The 20,589-nt window shown below is 37.0% G+C and overlaps 3 protein-coding genes across 3 annotated transcripts; 2 read left to right on the forward strand and 1 right to left on the reverse strand.

Moving 5' to 3' along the window:
• Nucleotides 1-41: 41 nt before the first annotated feature.
• On the forward strand, nt 42-3,398 carry EV154DRAFT_595122 (uncharacterized protein; the record flags this gene model as incomplete). Its single annotated transcript, XM_051606993.1, has 5 exons — nt 42-244; nt 301-474; nt 551-1,683; nt 1,795-2,873; nt 3,003-3,398. 5 exons carry the CDS (start codon nt 42-44, stop codon nt 3,396-3,398), a joined length of 2,985 nt encoding a protein of 994 aa, XP_051454286.1.
• A 1,497-nt stretch (nt 3,399-4,895) lies between these two features.
• On the reverse strand, nt 4,896-5,129 carry EV154DRAFT_387838 (uncharacterized protein; the record flags this gene model as incomplete). The annotated part of the gene is made up of 1 exon (XM_051595065.1): nt 4,896-5,129. A coding segment is annotated over one exon (234 nt), but the record flags the coding sequence as incomplete, so codon positions are not given.
• Nucleotides 5,130-9,568: 4,439 nt separating this feature from the next.
• EV154DRAFT_595127 (uncharacterized protein) lies at nt 9,569-12,101 on the forward strand (the record flags this gene model as incomplete). The annotated part of the gene is made up of 2 exons (XM_051606994.1): nt 9,569-11,953; nt 12,004-12,101. The coding sequence occupies exons 1-2, from the start codon at nt 9,697-9,699 to the stop codon at nt 12,099-12,101; spliced, it is 2,355 nt and encodes a 784-aa protein (XP_051454288.1). The 5' UTR covers nt 9,569-9,696.
• Nucleotides 12,102-20,589: the final 8,488 nt, after the last annotated feature.

Here is a 20,589-nt window from a genome sequence, read left to right on the forward strand (position 1 = left end):
TTTTAGCTCTTCTACCACTTCTCATTTTTAAAAGTAAAAACATGAACAGCAACCATTTACCTCAAACAGGTGTTATCAATCTAAGACCAAGCAATAACAGATCAGATATTACATGTCCTTGGTGTCCTGAAGATACAAGACAAATTTCTTCGACTGCTTTTGCGAAGCACGTTTCCAGAAAACACCCAAATGAATTAGGATCCGATACGTATTGCAAATTTCGCGACTGGAGACAAACCAGAAGGTACTATATACTTACTAATTTGCGTATCCCGTAACTAACCCCTAAATATTGAACAGAGCTAGTCGGTTTTCTACGGAAGATGCTGAATCTATTTCAATCAACTCTCCTTTGTCTTTTGGAAGTAATGACTTAATGGCGCACTACTACACTGTTAATCCCAACGCTAATGAGGATTCAGACGATGAAAATTTTGATGAAAGTCCTCCTGCAGAACGAGAAAATCTTGACATGTAAGTTAACAGATTTATGTATATATACATGTGACTTACAGAACCACATTTGTATTTGATTATTTCATGGAATTAGGCTAGACAATGATGTGTACAGTTCTGATGAAGAGGATGGGGACAATGATAACTCTTTGAACGATATCACCGAGAGTTACATGATGAACATGATTCTCCCCATTTCTCGTAATTTTGAGCAACAATCCGAAGGCTCGCCATCTGAAACGGCTCAAGAAGATCTGGATAGATTGAACTATGCGAGAAGTCATATGGAACAGAGGGATCATCTACCTGATATGCCTAATCCATTTATATCTACTGTAGAAGGTCTTCTTCATGCGTTTTTTTATGGTGATGAAGATCTTTGTTCTGAAAGGATGGTGAAGAAGATTCTTTATCTCTTAAAAAGTTTGTTGAAGTTGCAAGAAGCGTCGGCGACCACCTTGGTGCTTCCAAAGCCTGACAGGATCTACAACTTGCACAAAAGGCTCAAGACAAAGGTCCCAGTTTTCGAGCCAGTAGAGCATAGGGCAAAGAACAAGAAGGGTGAATTGAAATCCTTTTTCATGAACCCGCCCTCCGAGTTTCTGAAACACTTGGCAGCAACACCGAACATGATCAAGGAGATGTCAACTTTGCCTGACTTTACGGTAGACCGATGCATGGATCTAAATCATGGTGAAAAATGGAGAGAGCATCAAAACTTTCAAACACCAATGCTTACCAATGGCAATAAAGATTTTTGGGTTGGCGATCTTATCAAGGATACATGTGATGGCTACTGGCTGATCAAGAAATTTTTTTCTGCGGGAGAAACAATTACAGAAGAAGGCCATTCAGTAAAGCGTGTCTTTGCTGAGGCAGTTCCAGTAATCTGTAACGAATTTGGTAGAAGTGGTGATATGCCATTCTTGTCTGGTGCGAACACCAACTTTGCTATTGTCAATTCAACTGTTATGCTCCCTTTGAATGATATTGTTGCTACTGTTCCTAAGGCTCCCAACTTCCAAGGGTCAGGCTGCACTGTCAAATACAATCAAGGCCGTTTTGATCTGATTCGTTATGGTATTGATGATGAACTGTCTCGCCTCTGGTTCGGCACAAACTTCGCCAATCGTTATAAGCGTCTTGTCCCTGGCTCTCCACTCAACAGCCCAAAATTTCTGAAGTTCGTTGTTGCTCCTATCATTCTTTGGTCTGATGACACATCTGGTAACAAGTCGAAGCAATATAATGTTTTTGACAGTTATTTGATGTAACTTGGTGCCATGTCTCTGGAAAAGCGAAGCCGTAGAGAAAATACCATGTTCATTTGTACATCAGACAAGAACCTGCAAGCGGTTGATATGTTGGGCGCAATTGTGGATGATCTGTCCAAACTCGAACAAGGAATTGAAGTGTATTCTTATGATCACCAAGAATATGTCCTTCTCGTCGCTCCTTTGCTTTTGTTTATGGCGGATAACCCTCGACACTCACAATTAGCTATGCACAAAGGTACCAGCTCCAAGTTTCCCTGTCGCAAATGTCTCCGACCAAAAGCAACAAACCTGTCAGACATTCTTCGCTCTGATCCAGACACCTTAGAGCCTTACATCTTACACAGGTATGATGGAAGAACATTAGCACAATTGAAGGATGTAATTCGGTGTCAAGAAGAAGACAAGCCAAGATACAAAACCTACACTGATATTTTCAGTTTTTCTGTAAATGGTAGTGAAGAGTTTTTACGTCTCCACTCGTTCGACCCCACATTGGATTCTCCTGTCGAAGTACTTTATACTGTTCCTCTTGGGTGTATCAAATACCTTGTAGATTATTTGATTAAGCAGATACTATCCGTTGCAGAGCGAGAGCGTCTTGGTAATGCTATTTCGAATGGAAGAAACAACCAGGCATACTCCAGAACATTTAGAAACAATCTTCGCCATTGTGGTTCATTCGTTGGAAGAGATTACAAGCAATTGATTCAAGTACTGCCTATCATTATGCGCAAGGTATTTCCAAATCCAAACACGCTTCTGAAGCTTTTTACGCAAGCATTTGCAAGTCTTGGTCAGTTATGCTCTTTGATCTATATGCGAAACGTTGATTGTCGATTTGAAGAATACAAAAAAATGTTTAGTAATGCTACTATAGTCTTCACTAATGACCTGTACTGTCTAGATGATTACCTGGTCAAGAACAAAGATAATGCACCCATGTTTTCTTTGAGACCAAAGGTACATATGTTGCATCATTTACTGGACGACATCAAACGGTTTGGATGCCCTCTTCAATACGAGACTGAAAGTTCTGAACAGTTCAACAAGTTTATCCGTGAGCATCTTTTCATGACGAATAGGTTATATACGTCTCGCGATGTTGCATTTCGTTTTGGAAAACAATTTATCTGTCGTCAGGTATTTAGTGGGCTCTCGTTTCTTTACATCAAGCGATGGAAAGAGAGCGGCATTTCACGTCATGGTTTATTTCGTGGTGAAACTGGTTCCTCCATCAAAGCCCTGATAACCAATAATCCGGATTTCTAGAAGCATTTCTTTGGTGCTAGAGAGAACGTTTCTGACAGCTACTATATTTTGAAGTCGAAGGTGGTCGCCAACCTGTCAGGCCTGTTCGAGACCAACAGTGGCTTGATGTTAGGTCAAATTGAAACCGATGACGATGGCGATTTGATCCTACGTCGATACAAATTTGCACGCAACGTTGCTGGTTCTTCTTCCTCTTGGTTGCCAGGTACACTGTCGGATGCAGAGGCTAATGTCTTCATTAGACCTCATTCTACTGTTGCTGTCGATGATTCCTTTTCGTGTAAAGAAGTAATGGACATAAGCTTCGTCTTTAATGCAGCTGCTGACATTAGTGTCATTAATGTGTCTAAGTTCGGCTCTTTCTGGTCTGTCGTTTGCAATCATGCCTCCATATAAAAACCACATGTAATTTTTTTTGAAAAATAAAATGCTTTTGACGCGGGTTAAAAATGCCACGGACGTAATTGGCTACATCGCTTGATCTCCCCACGAAAAAAAAAAATGGACTAAAATTTTTTACGTTTACGGATGATATCTATTCCGAGGCTCTAGGCCAATAACACATATTAAAAAAAAATCTGTCCTTAATCCATTCCTTAAAGGGAAAAAAAAACAGTGCGAGTGATAATGGATAAGAAATTAGTTCGTGTTGTGATGTAATAACGTATGGGATGATGAAATGAGATTTAATTTAGTAATGTTTTATGGTGTGATTAGTACCAACAGTAGGTGGATCACCACAGAACCATTTGCAAGACGATTGGTTATCATTCTGGGCGAGTTACCCCATTGATTGTTAAACGGGGCGGGATTTTTCCAATGCAGGCAGTGTAGTTGTCATGAACTTACTCGCTCTGTTTATTGTCCGCATAACTTAACCATGATCTCAAACCCCTTGTGAAACCTTGTTCTAGAAATTAATATCAGTATCTCTTGTCCGCTACCAAACTCTCTGTAAAACCTTGCACCAAAAATCATATCAGTATATCTTGCCCGCCACCGAACTCCTTGTAAAACACATCATTAATCTGCTTCTGAATATTACTCCCGCTTCCTGTCTGACTCAACCTTAGTGAACCTTTTCCCGATCATCTTTTATCTTTATTCCTAATCCAGTTTTTCCGCCCGTGTCAAACCATAAATATTCCCCGAACCATCATATTATTCAATGTCAACTAAATCCAGCCTGTTACTACTCGTCAAATCTCAATTACTCATTCTTGTCAATAATCTACTCATGATATCTGTTCCGTAAAGTCCCTTGTTGATCTACAATTTAAACCCATCTTAGTTTATCCCATGTATAAGAAATAGTATAAATAGATGCTAGTTATTTATTAGAAAAACATTATTCTGGATCTTAGTCCTAACCCCTCCCACTCTTAATAAATAAACCTATTTTATTTTAACCAATCGCCCCCCTCATGTTGCAAGTAGTTTCTGTGTCTTGTTCCTGTTCCGTCCGTGACAGTAGTACTGGACTGTATGAGAAAAGGTCACTCACCAATAATTTGGATGCTTTTTTTTGGGAATCTTTGGTGGTTGAAAGATAACCTGGAGCGGTAATATCAAGGCAGTGGCGTGTTTGAGCGGTGTAGATTCGAAGTTCCTGGGAATACAATCGATGGTATCATATATGATATCCAATGTGTTAATTCTGGCTTTTGTAAGGCCAGTGGATTTCATGGTAGGCAGAAGAAGTGGAATATAATGGTGCTGGGTCAAGTGTCTATTCCGAATATGTATTTTAAGCATTTATGTTAGCTGATGATTGGGATTATTGTCCGTTAGCAAGAGAGTTTTCCATCGAACAAAAAGTGTATGGTATTGTGCTTTTGGGTCTAAAACACCCAGACCCCCCAGTTGTTTTAGTGCTGTCCATACCGACCAAGGTATGACGGGAAAGATATTCGATCGGCAGAATTGTATAGCGACGGATGTAATCTGAGACAAATCATGCTTGGTCAGTGGTGTGACCCTGAGTAGATACCAGCATTCTGAAAGGAGTAACGAATTTAAGATCGTAGCTTTACCAACTACAGATAATGACCTTGACAAGTGAAGATTTTCTGTTGCCTTAAGTTTACTGATTACAGACCCCATATAGTTTCGTCTCTGTTGGGTAGATTAAATCATGGGGAAACCAAGGTAAATGATTGGATCCGGGTCATCCGCACAAATTAGCTTGTCTATTTTCAGTAGTTCAAGAGGTTGTTGCCAGTAGTCCCACAATTTGTCACCCGAGAGAGAGAATGCCTCAATTTTATTAAAATTAAACTTGGCATTTGAGGCTTCACAGAAAGTGTCCATGTTGTGATATTTGATAAAATGCACGTATAAAAATAATGAGATAAAACGAATATTTTTATTAGGGTAAAAATAGACTAAAGAACTCTGCTGCTATGAAATAATCAATCCTTTTTATATTGCCAACATCTCCTGGATTTATGATGAGTCAACCTTTCTGGTTTTGGAATAATATTTTAGTCTTCCATCTTGCGTTATCTAAACTCTACTCGTTAGAATTGATTAAAGGTAACGTTGTTCCAGATGTGTGAAACGGGAACACGAGTATTCTGACAAATACTTGGTGCAGTGGCACACTTCTTTGTAAGATCGTGTAACGGATACTATTAAAAGATACATACTTGTTTGTGAAGTGTAATTGTCAATAGAACATAATAGTTGTAATTGATCATTTATGCTTTAATTTTCTAATGCATAAAATACGATCCCAAATATAGAATATCTTATCGATATTCGTATATTTGGTTGTAGAAGATAGGTATCCATTAATCCATACACTATTTCTTTATACTCTTTCTAGGCAGTATAATTATATCAACATATAAGTAAATGAACCATTTATACTAATAGCTGTTCTATTCTCTCTATGGGTAGCTAAGCCATTGAGAGAACTATTAATATTAAGTTTCTCTTTCTTATAATTCTTGATTTGATCTGAGAAGATTCTCTTCTCGATCGGTGATATCGTAACTCAGCGGTATAGCTTTCTGTATCCAACTGTCATTCGTATATCGTATTTAGGCCAATCATGTAATCTTTAATATAGAAATATGTACTCGAAGTAGGAGAAGTTGTGTAGCAGTATAAATGTGTATGCTTGTATGCAACATTGAAGGTTCTTTTTTATTTCATAATTTAATTATTTGGACGATTTGCTTATTTATTCTTAAGTGAATCGTACCCAAATACGACACATGTGTGGTGTTTTGGGATAATAAAAATTCAGACAGAAAGGAAATAAAACAAAAGTAGGAATACTTTGAGACTGTTCATATGTTTTATTTAGTTAAAAGAGAATTAGGGATTATGAAGGTCAAAGAATAAAGGATATATATAAGATGTCTGAATTTAAATTATAAAAGTATTGCATAATGGAGGTACACTATTTTAGTGCAGTGTCTTCTTGCACTATTTTAGTTAAAGACGTGTAGAGACTAAAGAAGTGTATTTTCTTTATCGAGTATGGATGCTGAGATATTTATATTTTAGTGTAGAATGTATGATGTAAGTGTATCTGATGTTATTTTTATGATGATGATTTTATTAGAAGTAAGCCAGATCATCACACCATGTGGTTGGATAGGCGTACGAGGTTTCCTTGTCTTTGACCAGGACTAATGCGTGTTCTATCAAACAAGATAGACAGTTTATAAGATAGAGAAAAAGGTAATTGTGAGACTGGGGAAATTGAATAGAGTGCATCTTCACTGTAATGTGCCAAAACGTAATCTGTGACATTTTTTAGCATTCATCTCCGACTAGTACAAGTAATATAAAAGGAAATTTATTCATAGCCAGATTTTGTTAATGTGGGGAGGTTTTTTTTTTTTTTATGAAAATAAATTTTTAGAAAGGTACAAAAATAAACCAAACTTCTAAATTCACATTTCTATTTGTCCTTTTTAAAGCTCCCGTGAAGTGATACGCTCAAAAACAGTAACCCTTTTGATGCGTTTGTAATTTTAAAGAACGTTCCATCTAATATTACTGAAGTAAACAAAGTTTTCATGTTGTAAACGTTCTTTCTTAATGTATATCTACGATTTCATACATCTTTTTTGTGTTCTACACTTCACCATATTTGATCTCAGTTTAGATTTAACAGGCTATGGCACTGAGTACTTTATCCAACAAATACGATCCTTCAAATACATAAATTATTTATACAACTAGTTGGATCTATTTCCAAAATACTCTAAATTATATCTTCTAAATATGAAGCGTTTCTACTTAGTACATAAAGTTTGGTTTATCATTTTTGTTGTCTCACAGGGTTGACGATAAATGTCCTAAGACTTTGATTTAATAGGCTGTAATACTACGCATGCGGGTACTCAAATTGAGATTACAGGCAGTAAACATTTCATGGTCCGAAAGCGGGAAATAATATAAGCGGGACAATACTATTGGTCAGAAAAGAAAAATTTAAAATTTTGAACCTGCTTGTGACAAATATTTCCCCCCACACCTAAAATCGAGTTGTAAAAATCCCGGACCCACTTTTTTTTTTAAAATAAAAAGTTCATATTCTCATTTTAATCATGATTAAAATGATATATGTCCAAAAATATTGGACCTTAATTATGAGAAAAGTGTGGTGGTCCAATTTTAACGTTTCTCTCTGCTTAATTTTTTTTTTTTGGCACATTGAAGTCCAGATGCACTCTATCGTTTTATTATTGAATTAGAGGATGTGTTGAGGATAAAATAATAACACACCTAGAGTAGAATTATCGGAGATGATCCAATAAGGACATGATTCCATATAATCACACTGGTGGGAATTAGTTGTTCCACAATTTACCTCTATCAATAAAACAATGCTGTGTAACGTGTATCGAGCGAAGAGTCTCATAGGACCTGAGCCATACGTATATGGAAATGAGTGCTATTGTTTGTATAATTGTTTATTTACTTCTTTATATTTATTTATTTCTTGACCTCGGTAAACTAAGTTTGGTAAATCATAAACCTGTTTACGTGGCTTTGGTCTTTCCTTCTTCCTTCTGCCTTCTTTTCCCATATTTAGTAGAACCGTCAATTAAGTGATGACTGTCAAGGTTTTGCTTGTTATGGAATCACCGGTGCTGGTCACTGTCAATACCCTCCTCTTGATACCTTTCAAATTATATATAAATACCCCTTGATAGTTTTGTAGAATGATCTCTATCTTCTTTTTAAATAAAATTAGAGACGACTTAGTCGTAACAGTAATTGCCCTTTCCCTTTTTCTATTTTACAACAGGATGGTTTATATAGGAATTGACAAAGTCCTTTCGGTACTTGTCAATTAATAGAGCAGGCGGAGAGAATGATTTATAATGTGAACATATTGCAGTAAGCATGTGTGGACCATGCGTGCATTGTAAGCTGTGGTATTATTTATAAGTTGTTTTTATCCTTTGTTAATGCAGATGTTGGGTGTAAACCGCGTGTACGTGAGGTGACACAAAATAGCTATTTCGAGTTTCTTCGCTAAAGTAACTCACAGAATAGTGCTTGTATACACTTCGGGATATTTGTGTATACAACAATGCGTCGTCTGCATAGCATAGTATCTTGGTGTTGATAGCCGAGTTAGGATTTACAAAACCAGAAGACCTGTCGTTCAAAGTATAGCCATGAAATAGTTCGTCCGTTAGAATAGATCTCAAAAAAGGTTCAAAGGCAAGATTGTAGAGGATTGGTGATAGAGGGTCCCCTTGCTTAAGACATAGTAGTCTCTGAATATCTTCAGTAAAATGGCTATGGATGTTGATACGAATGTAGTTATTTGCCATTAGCTTGTAAATACAGTCCAAAATAGTGGCTGGAAACCCAAATCGTAGCAAAACTGTCCTCAGGTAAATAAGGTTTACTCGATCGTATGCGTTTTCCTGGTCCAAAAGTAGCTCTATCGCTTTACCGTTTACTGGAAATTGATTCAGCTGTGAGGCCCTAGCCATATCGAGAGCTGCATCTTCCATGATAATTTGGTATTTGATACCATTTTCAGCAATATATTGTCCTTGTAAAAATCCAAGTTGGTGCTCGTTGATATGACCACTTGAAATTAATTTGATTTTGTTGTTCAAGAGTCGAATAAATATTTTATAATTCGTATTGTCGTATTTGACGCCTAATTCCACGAATATAATTACTCTTATCTTGTCACTCAATTATAATACATATAACCTATGTATTATAAGTACCATATTGCGAATACATTCCTATTGGTACGACACAGTACCAGCTACCTCATATGTCAAACTGAGATCAGATTTCATAATCATTCCTGGATTGGTCGAGTAGCTGCCGAATCTTCTAGTTTCTCATAAATTTATTTTAGTAATCCAATCAAGGACCCTGTCATTGAATGGATAAACTATAATGCTCTAGAAGTGCCGGATATGGGTCAACTAGCTCCTTGTATATAACAATAAGCTATGTTTCATATGTAACTGATTTCTAAATCTAATTCTACCATTTCCCAGTTTGCGGGTAAATAGTCAATTCGATCTGCGCAGGAAAAATCTTGAAGTAATAATTGAATATAAAAAGGACCTCTATTTTTATCATGACAAACTCTCCAACTTATAATAAAGGATTATAGAGTCTCATTTCTTTACTTGCTTTATTTTCCCAATTACTTTTCCCTTTTTATTTCTCAATTATCACATTTTTTTAAATGAATTCTCTTGACCTCAACAACTCTGCTGCTTCTGGTGCTTCCGGTTCTGATTCCGCTGGTAACTCTATCGATGCCAACCCTAACTCTGGTTCCCCCGTTGCTGCACCTCTCACTGGTACGTCTACCGACGCTACTACCTCTGTCAATCTTCCTCAGTCCTCTGTTGAATCGGAGCCTATGGAAATTGATAACCCCGATAAAGTCGAACATTCTAATTCCTCTTATTCGTTCACTCCCTCTTCATTCGCTGATCCAGTCGGTACTCATGTATCTTCTGTACCTATCCCAAACCCTGTTCGCAATACGTTCGATGAGGACGCCGATCAAGTTTTGGCTAGAATCAGTGATATCAACAAGTACATTCGTGAACTTTACGAGAAAGAAGCTACTATCATGCGTACTGATACCAGTACCATTCCCGAGTTTCAAATCCGTGAATACAAGATCAAGTCAATTGCTCATGACTTGGAGTACTACCGCAAGGCTCTTGTTTCCGCCAACAGTCTTTTCGCCTCTTTCAAGGATACATCTGTAAACTTGTTAGCCAATCAAACTCAAGTCTTGTCTCTCGAATCACAGGCCGACAAGGTGGTCAAGGATCATACGGACATTCCCGCTAAGGATATTCCTGTTTTTGATGTCTCATTCCCGGATCATATCTCTCATCCCGATATCCACGCCGTCGATGACCACTCTTTGCAAACTTTCATCAGAAAGTTTGAACGTGCCTACCTCAATTATGGTGTTAACATCGAACTTCACTGGCTTTTCCATCTAGAAGCTAGCTTCGAAAACAACAACTCATATAACTCTTGGTTTATACAAAACTTCAAGTCCACCTCAAGAAACAAGCCAAAGACTTGGAATGAAGCCAAGGCTACCTTAGAATGCCGCTTTGATCCTGTTGCTCGTCTGGGTCTCATTAAAGTTAATTTTATGTTACACAGTATGCGAATGTACACTACTGAGCAGCTGGCCCAGTACATGGATCGTTTTGGTGCTTGCGTCCACGCCGCTAAGGTCCAACCCAATGACAACTTTTTCTTCACCATTTGCTTCCTCTCTTCTCTTCACACTAAGGAATTCCAGGATAAGGTGCAAGAACGCATGGCCGATTATATGAAGGAGCAAAACTTTGGCTCTACCTCTACTATGGTCAGCAAATATGCAACGTACAGTGAAGTACAATTTTACGAGTACTATAGCAACTTCAATCGTGTTGCTGAAGCTATCAACAGCAACCTCGGTCCTTTGGAGAATATTCTTAAGGAAATCCAATCCAAGTATGCTGGTTCCAAAGCTTTCTCGTCCTCTTCGGTTGGTTCCCCATCTTCCTACTCCGCTTCCGACTCCACTTCCGGTTCTTCTTCTGGTTCCTCATCTAAAGACGCTCACAAGAAACGTAAGTTCGACGACAAAGGCAAGGGAAAGGACAAGGACCCCAACAACTTCAACTTCGAAAACCTCTACAACCCATCTTACAGACTTAACGATCAAGAACGTATGTATTTACGTAAGAAGAATCAATGCTTGTCTTGTCGGGTTACCAAGTTTTCTGTTCAACACATGAACGAGTGTGCTGAACGCAAGAAGTTCCTTGCAAATAAGATAATTACTAATAGTGGCACTCATGCTCCTATTTTATCGAATAACCTTAATGAATCTATTACTGACATTTCTTCTTCTAATTGTAGCAACACCAATAATCCCGAAGAAGATATGAGCGCCGAATTGTTTCCTCTTGAAGACGACAACGAGTTCCTTGCTGCGTACAATAGTTTAGATTCGTTTATCATTCATGATAACGATGAAATAGAATTAAATAATAACAACACTTTTTTCAATAAAAATATATTTTCCATAAAAATTAATTCTGATTCTTCTACTTGTCTTAATAATTTTTCTTTAAAAAGTAATACAGTCGGTGACACAAATAACCCCTTTGACTCAAACAACGTGGCTTATTCTCCGGTTACTCCAATTATTATTAATTCAGTGAAATCTTACTGTACCATCGATACAGGAGCCCAGATTTCTGTCATGAACAAGCAATTTGCCGTTGATAATAATATTGAATTTGAGCAAACAGAAGGAACTTTATTGTTCGCTAATGGTACCAAAATTCAACGTCAACGCACTACTCATTTTTATCACTTGACTACAATGGTGTTGAAAAACAAGTGCTGCACAAATTTGACATCGTCGACAATAAGTACTTATCATCATCCAACCAAATACTCATTGGTGTGGATCTGTTACATAAACTTAACATTCACCTTCTCAATGTTGCTCACAAGTTCAAAGACACTACTAAACAAGTCGATGACTCAATTGATGATCAAGCTTACGTCCCTAACGTAACTCCTTTCGGAACAGAAAAAGAACAGCATGCTTTAATTTAGCTCTTACGCCATACATTGAGGCTAATAAAGCGCTTAATAAAAACTCTTTTTGTAACATTCCCGAAAGTGTCCTTCATCTCCCCACTCCTCCTGACTATCATGTCCATGTTCGTCAATATCCAATCGCCTACAAATTACAACCAAAATAATGGAAGTACTAAGAGATTGGGTAGCGGATGGAATTATCACAAGAGCCCCTGTTTCTGCATGGAACCTTCCAATTACGGTAACTCTGAAGAAAAATCATGAATCTGGTGTAACATCTTCCAAAGATACTATTACCAAGGATGATATTCGAGTCGTACTGGATACAAGGTTATTGAACAAAGCTCTTCCCACAATTAATGAAACACAACCATTAATCAATGACATCTTCTTCACTTCAATGGAAGGTTGTGTTGTATTCTCTACCATCGATCTTAAATCTGCATTTTCCCAATTCCTTGTTAATCCAGATGATCCAATAAAAACAAGTTTCACTGGTCCTGACAATTTGAAATATATGCATGTAGGATCACCCTTCGGTGTATCAACCATTAGTCAATTGTTCAGTCGAGTAGTGTTATCTTTATTTAAGGATCTTTCATATGTGCGTTCATTCATCGATGATATTTGTATCATGTCCCGTTCTCTTGACGCTCATTTCCAACATGTTAAGCACGTCGTATCTATCTTGACTACAGCTAACTTACGTATCAATTTTAAGAAATCACACTTTGCTAAATCTGAAGTTTACCTTTTAGGCTTCTCGATATCTGCTAAAGGTCGAAGAATTGATACCCGTAAGCTCTCCAATTTAGAATCATTACCACGTTCCTGTTACGTCAAAACAGTGTCAATCCTTCTTAGGCTTTGTTAACTATTTTCGACAACACATTCCAAATGCAGCTATGCTAATGGCACCAATTGATTTCCTCCGCTCACACGATGAAAAGAATAAAGGAAAGAAATTTGAATGGTCTTCCATTCACGACATGCATTTTAATACTCTTAAGCAAATCCTCGTTTCTGATGTTGTACTAAGCCATCCAAATCTTGATCATCCCTTCTGTATTGCAACAGATGCATCTGATTTTGCGATCGGTTGTTCTTTATTCCAAGAATATAAGACTACAACAGCTGACGGCGATCCAAAGACTATTATCAAGCACATCGGGTTCTTCTCACGAAAATTATCTTCTAGTGAGGTTAGATATAGTTGTACCATGCGAGAAATGCTTGCCTGTGTTTTTGCGTTAAAACAATTTCACAAGTTCGTTTGGGGTACTCACTTTACTCTGTATAGTGACCATAAAGCACTTTCTTATCTTCATACTCAAAAACATTCCAATTCTATGATGATCAAATGGCTAGACATAATATTAGATTATGACTTCAAAGTCGTCTATATTAAGGTGTAGATAATATCTTACCTGATGCTTTATCCCGTTTGTATCCTCCAGCTGTAGACCCTATTACAGATCATAGTAGACCATTACATATTACTTCACCTGGTAATAATCGTGCAATCTCTAGTCGTATCAACTTAAAAAAGAAAGAGTTGAGTGTGCGAACAGTACAAATTCACGAGTCTTTTACTAGAAATATTCAGAATCGTCTGCCGTCATTCCGTCAGAATGAACTTTACAAACGCGATCGTCAAGATTCTACTGTAAGTGCAGATGTCGCTCATGTCAATGCTGTTTCTGTATGCGACAATAAGTCCCTAGATTCTTCTCATAATCTATTCTACATTCAAAGTGGGCAAAGCATACACGCTGATTATTTAGTTGCTCCAGAATCTGAGAGAAAATCACTTCTTGAAGATGCTCATAATAAAGTCGGTCATTATGGCGCTGAACAAATGGTTAAACGTCTTCATCAAGAAGGTATTCACTGGCCTAAGCTGATTAATGATTGTATTGAGTTCATACGTAAATGCACTGAGTGTCAGAAACACAACATTCAGAAGAGAGGTTACCACCCCCTTCGTCCTATTTATAGTTATCTCCCGGGTGACCACTATGCTGTCGACCTGGGCGGACCTATAAATACTACATCGGTACGCGGAAATAATTATTTTCTTGTTATTGTTTGCGTTGCCACACGATTTTGCGTTTTACGACCACTTCAAGACAAACGTAGCGACACTGTCCTTACTGCCCTTGTCGAAGTGTTCTCTATTCTTGGCTTTCCTTGTGGAGGTGTGCTTCAAAGTGATAATGGGTGCGATTTCCGCCACTCTTTAGCTGCTGACCTTGCCACAGCCATGGGATTCGACCATCGGTTCATTACTCCGATGCATGCAAGTGCCAACGGTATTAGCGAAAGATTTGTACAGTCTGTAAAGCGATTACTTGCCAAAGCCACCCAAGGTGTAGGTAATGATTGGGACTTACATCTCAACGCTGTTCAATTAGCTCTTAATAACCGCATCTCTAAGAAGTTGAATTCAACTCCTTTTTCATTGATGTTCGCCCGTAAAATGGCTGAGCCTTTTGGATTCCGTAAAATTGATAGCTCTGTACCACCTGAGCAGCGCAAGCCAATTTCTCACGAAGAATTGATGAAGCGTATTGATTATATGGCCGACATTGTTTTCCCAGCTATTCATGCAAAAACAATGGCACAACTTGATCTCGAAAAAGCCAAGTTTGACAATAAACATCTTCTTGTTGATTATCCTGCGGGTAGTCACGTCATGGTTCGCTTACAAACAAAAGCGGGTCAATTAGCTCCTTCGTATGTTGGTCCATATTCTGTCGTTAGAAAGAATCGTGGTAACTCTTATATTTTAAGAGATCATACAGGTGCACTCATGCCTCGTAACTACACTTCTGTTGAACTTAAACTTATCTCCCAAGATGAGGTCATCGAACTTGACGATGAAGGTAATGAACTGAAAAGCTATGAGGTCGAAGCAATTTTAAATCATCGAGGAACTCCTACTAAACGAGAATACCTTGTACGATGGAAAAATTACAGTAGTGAGTGGGACGAATGGATCAGTCAGGATCAATTTAATGCCACTGATACATTGCGTGACTATTGGAAGAAAATAGGTATTCCTTATAAGCCTAAGAAATCAAATGTCGTTACCAATTCTCCTACTTCTCTCTCTTCCTTGAAAAAGAATCCTCCAGGTTCAGTTTCTACACTGATTAATTCTTTTACTGACGATGGGTCTCCTGTTGTTCCAAGTAGCTCAACTCATAATGCTAATACAACCAGAGTATCCCCACGCCAACAAGTTTCCACTTTAGTCCCATCTGATGATGTGCCTTCTACAGTGAAGAATTCTAACAAACGTAAGAATTTAAATCCTGTTCCCTCTCAACGTCGTTCTAAACGTCACATGGGAGCCAAACACCCTAAATCAAATTAATTGTAATTTCTTTTTCGCTGTGGGCTTCCAATCTTTTTTTTTATACCTACTCATTCGTTTGCATCAAACCTATGGTGTAAATTTTTTTTTCTGCTTTATTGAACAATCATCTCTTTGATCGATTATCTGCTGAAATGGTTCAGGGGTAATTCTATTCTGGTTGGGGGCAATGTCGTATTTGACGCCTAATTCCACGAATATAATTACTCTTATCTTGTCACTCAATTATAATACATATAACCTATGTATTATAAGTACCATATTGCGAATACATTCCTATTGGTACGACACAGTACCAGCGACCTCATATGTCAAACTGAGATCAGATTTCATAATCGTTCCTGGATTGGTCGAGTAGCTGCCGAATCTTCTAGTTTCTCATAAATTTATTTTAGTAATCCAATCAAGGACCCTGTCATTGAATGGATAAACTATAATGCTCTAGAAGTGCCGGATATGGGTCAACTAGCTCCTTGTATATAACAATAAGCTATGTTTCATATGTAACTGATTTCTAAATCTAATTCTACCATTTCCCAGTTTGCGGGTAAATAGTCAATTCGATCTGCGCAGGAAAAATCTTGAAGTAATAATTGAATATAAAAGGACCTCTATTTTTATCATGACAAACTCTCCAACTTATAATAAAGGATTATAGAGTCTCATTTCTTTACTTGCTTTATTTTCCCAATTACTTTTCCCTTTTTATTTCTCAATTATCACACGTATTTGCTAGAGATATCGGACGGTAATTCTTCATGTCTGCCAGATTTCCTTTTTTTTTTGGAAGTAGGCTCATGATGGATTCATTCCAAGATTCGGGGAAAATAGCTAAGGTTAACGCCTCGTTGTTAATACTTGTGATCAGATCTCGATATGGTGGATATCGAACAGTTAATCGTAGTATTTCGTACGGAAGACCGTCTGATCCTGGACTGCTCTTCTTGGGAGATCATTTGCTCTCTAGTAGAATGTTATCAAAATCAATATCTGTTAAAAGACCTTCCTGTTGTTCTCTGGTAAGTCGGATATTGTCGGGAATCTGTTCGAGCATGCAGTTTAAAGATTCTGTGTTAATATTGTCTGGAGTGTATAATTTTGAGTAAAATGCGTGCGCAATTTGCTGAAGACGGGATGGTTCTGAGTACAGGCAGTTGTCTAAGGGATCCATTAATTCATTTATTGTTGTGATCGAGCTTATATACAGATATAACTCGATCATCAATTCTTTCTTTCTTATTTGATAACCTTTCTATAAATCATTATTGCATTACTCTTTAAATCAAATACATGCTATTACACTCTATTTACTACGCATTGATTACCCATCAACATATAAAAAACAATAGTCATACATTTATTCCAGATAATACAATCCAATGATATGATCGCTCGTCAATAACAAGATTCTCGAAGGTACCATGAGATGCTCGATCTTCAATTGACAATACGCCTATTGTATATTTGAAAGGTTTCACTTTAATGATTGATATTCAGCCAGCCCTGAATATGTATATAAAGAACCCAATTTATTGTATAATAAAGACTTAAGTTTATTTTTGCAGTTTGATAATTTCACGTCGTCAAATTTCTTTATTTTTATTCTTAATTCGTTGCTTTATCTCTCGAATTTCTCATTTATCTGCCTTTTGCTTTCGTGTGATGTTGATAGGCGTTTAAGTAAACCAGGTGAACGTTCACCGTTTTGTCTCCAAACTTTACCCGCTTTCAATATTTCTATTTCTGCAATCGATTCCTGTAGAGAGCTTATCTGTTGCTCCACTGTTGTGTTTTAAGGTAAAGTAAAATTATAAAAAGACTATAGGAGTAGTTTGAGACTTTTATAAGATTGTCCTTTATTAATAAATGAAATATACGAGTATTTATATAAAAGACTGTCTGCTGTGTTCATATCTCTAGTGCTATCTTGAAGTTATCATTGATTAACCAAAAATGTATATGATTATTACATTGTCACTAATTTAGTCTTCTTCTGATAAATGTTAAGTCTTCTTTGTGGAAATCGGTGTAGATTTATAAAATAAAAACAAGAAAATTATCAAACTTGCACAAATTAACTAAGGCTTTATTAAACAAACGAGGCTTTTTCAAACCAAACCTCCGTTTCGGTAAAAATTTGACCTTCGCTGCGCTGCGGTAAATTTTTGACCTACACTATGGTTCGGTACGCTGCGCTTTGAAAAAGCCTCGTGCTGCCGCAGGCCTGTTTTTGAAATAACAAACTTAACATATATTAATTAACCATGAAGCCCATGCACCATTATAACTTAAGCTACACTGCCTATTATAAGTTTGATACTGGAGAAAACTTTGATGTTTCTCAATATATGTATAAATATCTGGAAAAAGACGATATCCCTAGACCCAGGCAGGAAAGTTGATGTACGCAAAAAGTATCAATTGTTTATTTATCTGATTAGCTATTCTATGCGCAGTGTTTTTGTTTCATAATGAAAGACTTGATAATCCAAAATATTAATTTCAAAGGCGACCCCTTCATCGACCTAAAACAATTTATTTTCCAGTTGTTCTCGAATAATGACATATTGTGTGTGAAAAAGTGTTCATAGACTGTTTCTCTAAACTCGATAATATAATGCTTAATACTATTGGTTGTTATACTGGGCCGGAGGGTAACCTCCACCCCGAAAACCCCATAGTAACAATTTTATTTGCAATGATTTTTTCCGTAAAGGTCACTTTTTATATTATGACTTTCTCCAAACAATCAGTTTTTATATATGATCTTTTTTTAGTCTAATGTTTAATACTATGGGTGGTATTCTTGGGAGGAGTGGTTTTCCCATCCTCTATTGTATCTTGGCTCAGAAATATTACGCCATAAAAAAAATCATGCTTTAAAAACACAGCGCTGTAAAAAAAAAAAGGAATATTGTTTTTCAGAAGGTAACAATTTAATGCTAAATAATATTGGCCATATTCTTGGGGGGAGGGGTTCCCCATCCCCCCAAACCCCCCACCCCTCTTGCGGGGGAAACCCCCGCACCCCCTCAAAAAAATCGTAACTCTATGACTGTTTTTTACGATTCCTAATTCCTATTATTTTTATATATTAATGAAAAGGGGTCTTTATATACACATTATTTCAGACATTTATCACAGATGGGCTGATGACAGTCGTGGGTAGATTCATCCAGATAATACTCGGATGTAATGATCCCATATAGAAAGGCCATAATGAGATGTCAATAACAATAACAATAACATTCACTCTTAAACTGTGTATGTCTTGTAGCACAATATTCAAGGGAAAATATAGTTCTTAATTTAGATAGCTGTGGCACCTCAATGTGGCTGATGTAACCTTCATATGTGTTCATATCAATGTTATTATTTAAACGTATGTCTTATACTTGTATGAAGGATGATATGAGATCAAGCCTGTACATAAAGTAAATGATCAGTATTTAATATAACAGTATCAATAAGAATTATATTTAGGATTATCAAATGGAAGATTTAAGAAGTGTAGATAGAGTCATATATTAAGTATATAGCCTCGATCACAACATTCTTAACTCTCCTTGCTTTAAACTAAATTTTAAGTATTTTTCAGACGTACTAAATTAGACTTGTGATGTAATATCCTTATAGTTCTTACTATGACATTTATTGTTAAGCTTATATCACAAATGGTATCAGCATGGATAAACCTTTGTTAGCTCTAATATGGCTATAGCCTTGCTAGGTCACCACATCCACCACATTTAGTATAGGCAGATGCAGGCCACGATTCTTATGCTGTCGTAAAAACCCATTGCGTTTCCTTTGTAGAGAAACCTGTTGTTCTCTACGCCAATTTAGCTCTGCAAGTTGAAATCCGTTTGTAAAGGCTTTGACTTCCAGTTTGATCCAATCCCACTGCTGTTGTTTAGTCGCAAATGACGCAATTACCTGCAGATCTTTGGATGACCCGTTCAGATATTGTACTAATGTTGATCGAAATCTCTTATTACTGGCCATGAATGGGTTTTCTTTCCAAGCTCCCGGGCCCTTCGACGAATTTCTTTTATAAGTGAAAGTGATCGCCAATAGGGCGTGGTCAGTCCAAGTATCGGATACGAATTGTTGACTGATTTTCTAATAGACTTGCTACAGTAAATATAATCAATAATTGTTGCTGAGGTGCCGCTTTTTCAAGTTATTGCCTTGTTTTCTGCAAAGCAATCTGTATAGTGATCGGTAAGCAGGGCTGTTCAATCCAAAGTTGTTCCTGTATAGGTGCCGTCAGCTCTCAGATTTTCTGATTGGTAGTTAAAATTTCCCATAATAAAAATATTTTTCATAGGGTTATGTAATATCTGATGTATGTTGTCCGTGTCTAGTAGCTCACGAAAGAAGTTGGATTTATTGGTTGCTGTACCAATTCAACCATATATGTTGAGGATGGTGCAAACTGGGGAGGAGTTTATATCATTGTTATGGAGAATATCTGCTAAAATAAATCTGCCATCATCAATGCCAGCTGTGATAATTGAGAATAAAAAGGGAAATGTAAATTAGAAAATAAAGCAAGCAAAGAAATGAGACTCTGTAATCCTTTATTATAAGTTGGAGAGTTTGTCATGATAAAAATAGAGGTCCCTTTTATATTCAATTATTACTTCAAGATTTTTCCTGCGCAGATCGAATTGACTATTTACCCGCAAACTGGGAAATGGTAGAATTAGATTTAGAAATCAGTTACATATGAAACATAGCTTATTGTTATATACAAGGAGCTAGTTGACCCATATCCGGCACTTCTAAAGCATTATAGTTTATCCATTCAATGACAGGGTCCTTGATTGGATTACCAAAATAAATTTATGAGAAACTAGAAGATTCAGCAACTACTCGACCAATCCAGGAACGATTATGAAATCTGATCTCAGTTTGACATATGAGGGAGCTGGTACTGTGTCGTACCAATAGGAATGTATTCGCAATATGATACTTATAATACATAGGTTATATGTATTATAATTGAGTGACAAGATAAGAGTAATTGTATTCGTGGAATTAGGCGTCAAATACGACACCAGCTTCGATTGGGGTAATTTTATATTTCTTGTTAATGGCTATAATACCAGTTTGTCGATT

The sequence above is a fragment of the Mucor mucedo genome, assembly GCF_025094135.1.
Source record: "Mucor mucedo strain NRRL 3635 chromosome Unknown EV154scaffold_97, whole genome shotgun sequence".
In the NCBI taxonomy this organism is placed as follows: domain Eukaryota; kingdom Fungi; phylum Mucoromycota; class Mucoromycetes; order Mucorales; family Mucoraceae; genus Mucor; species Mucor mucedo.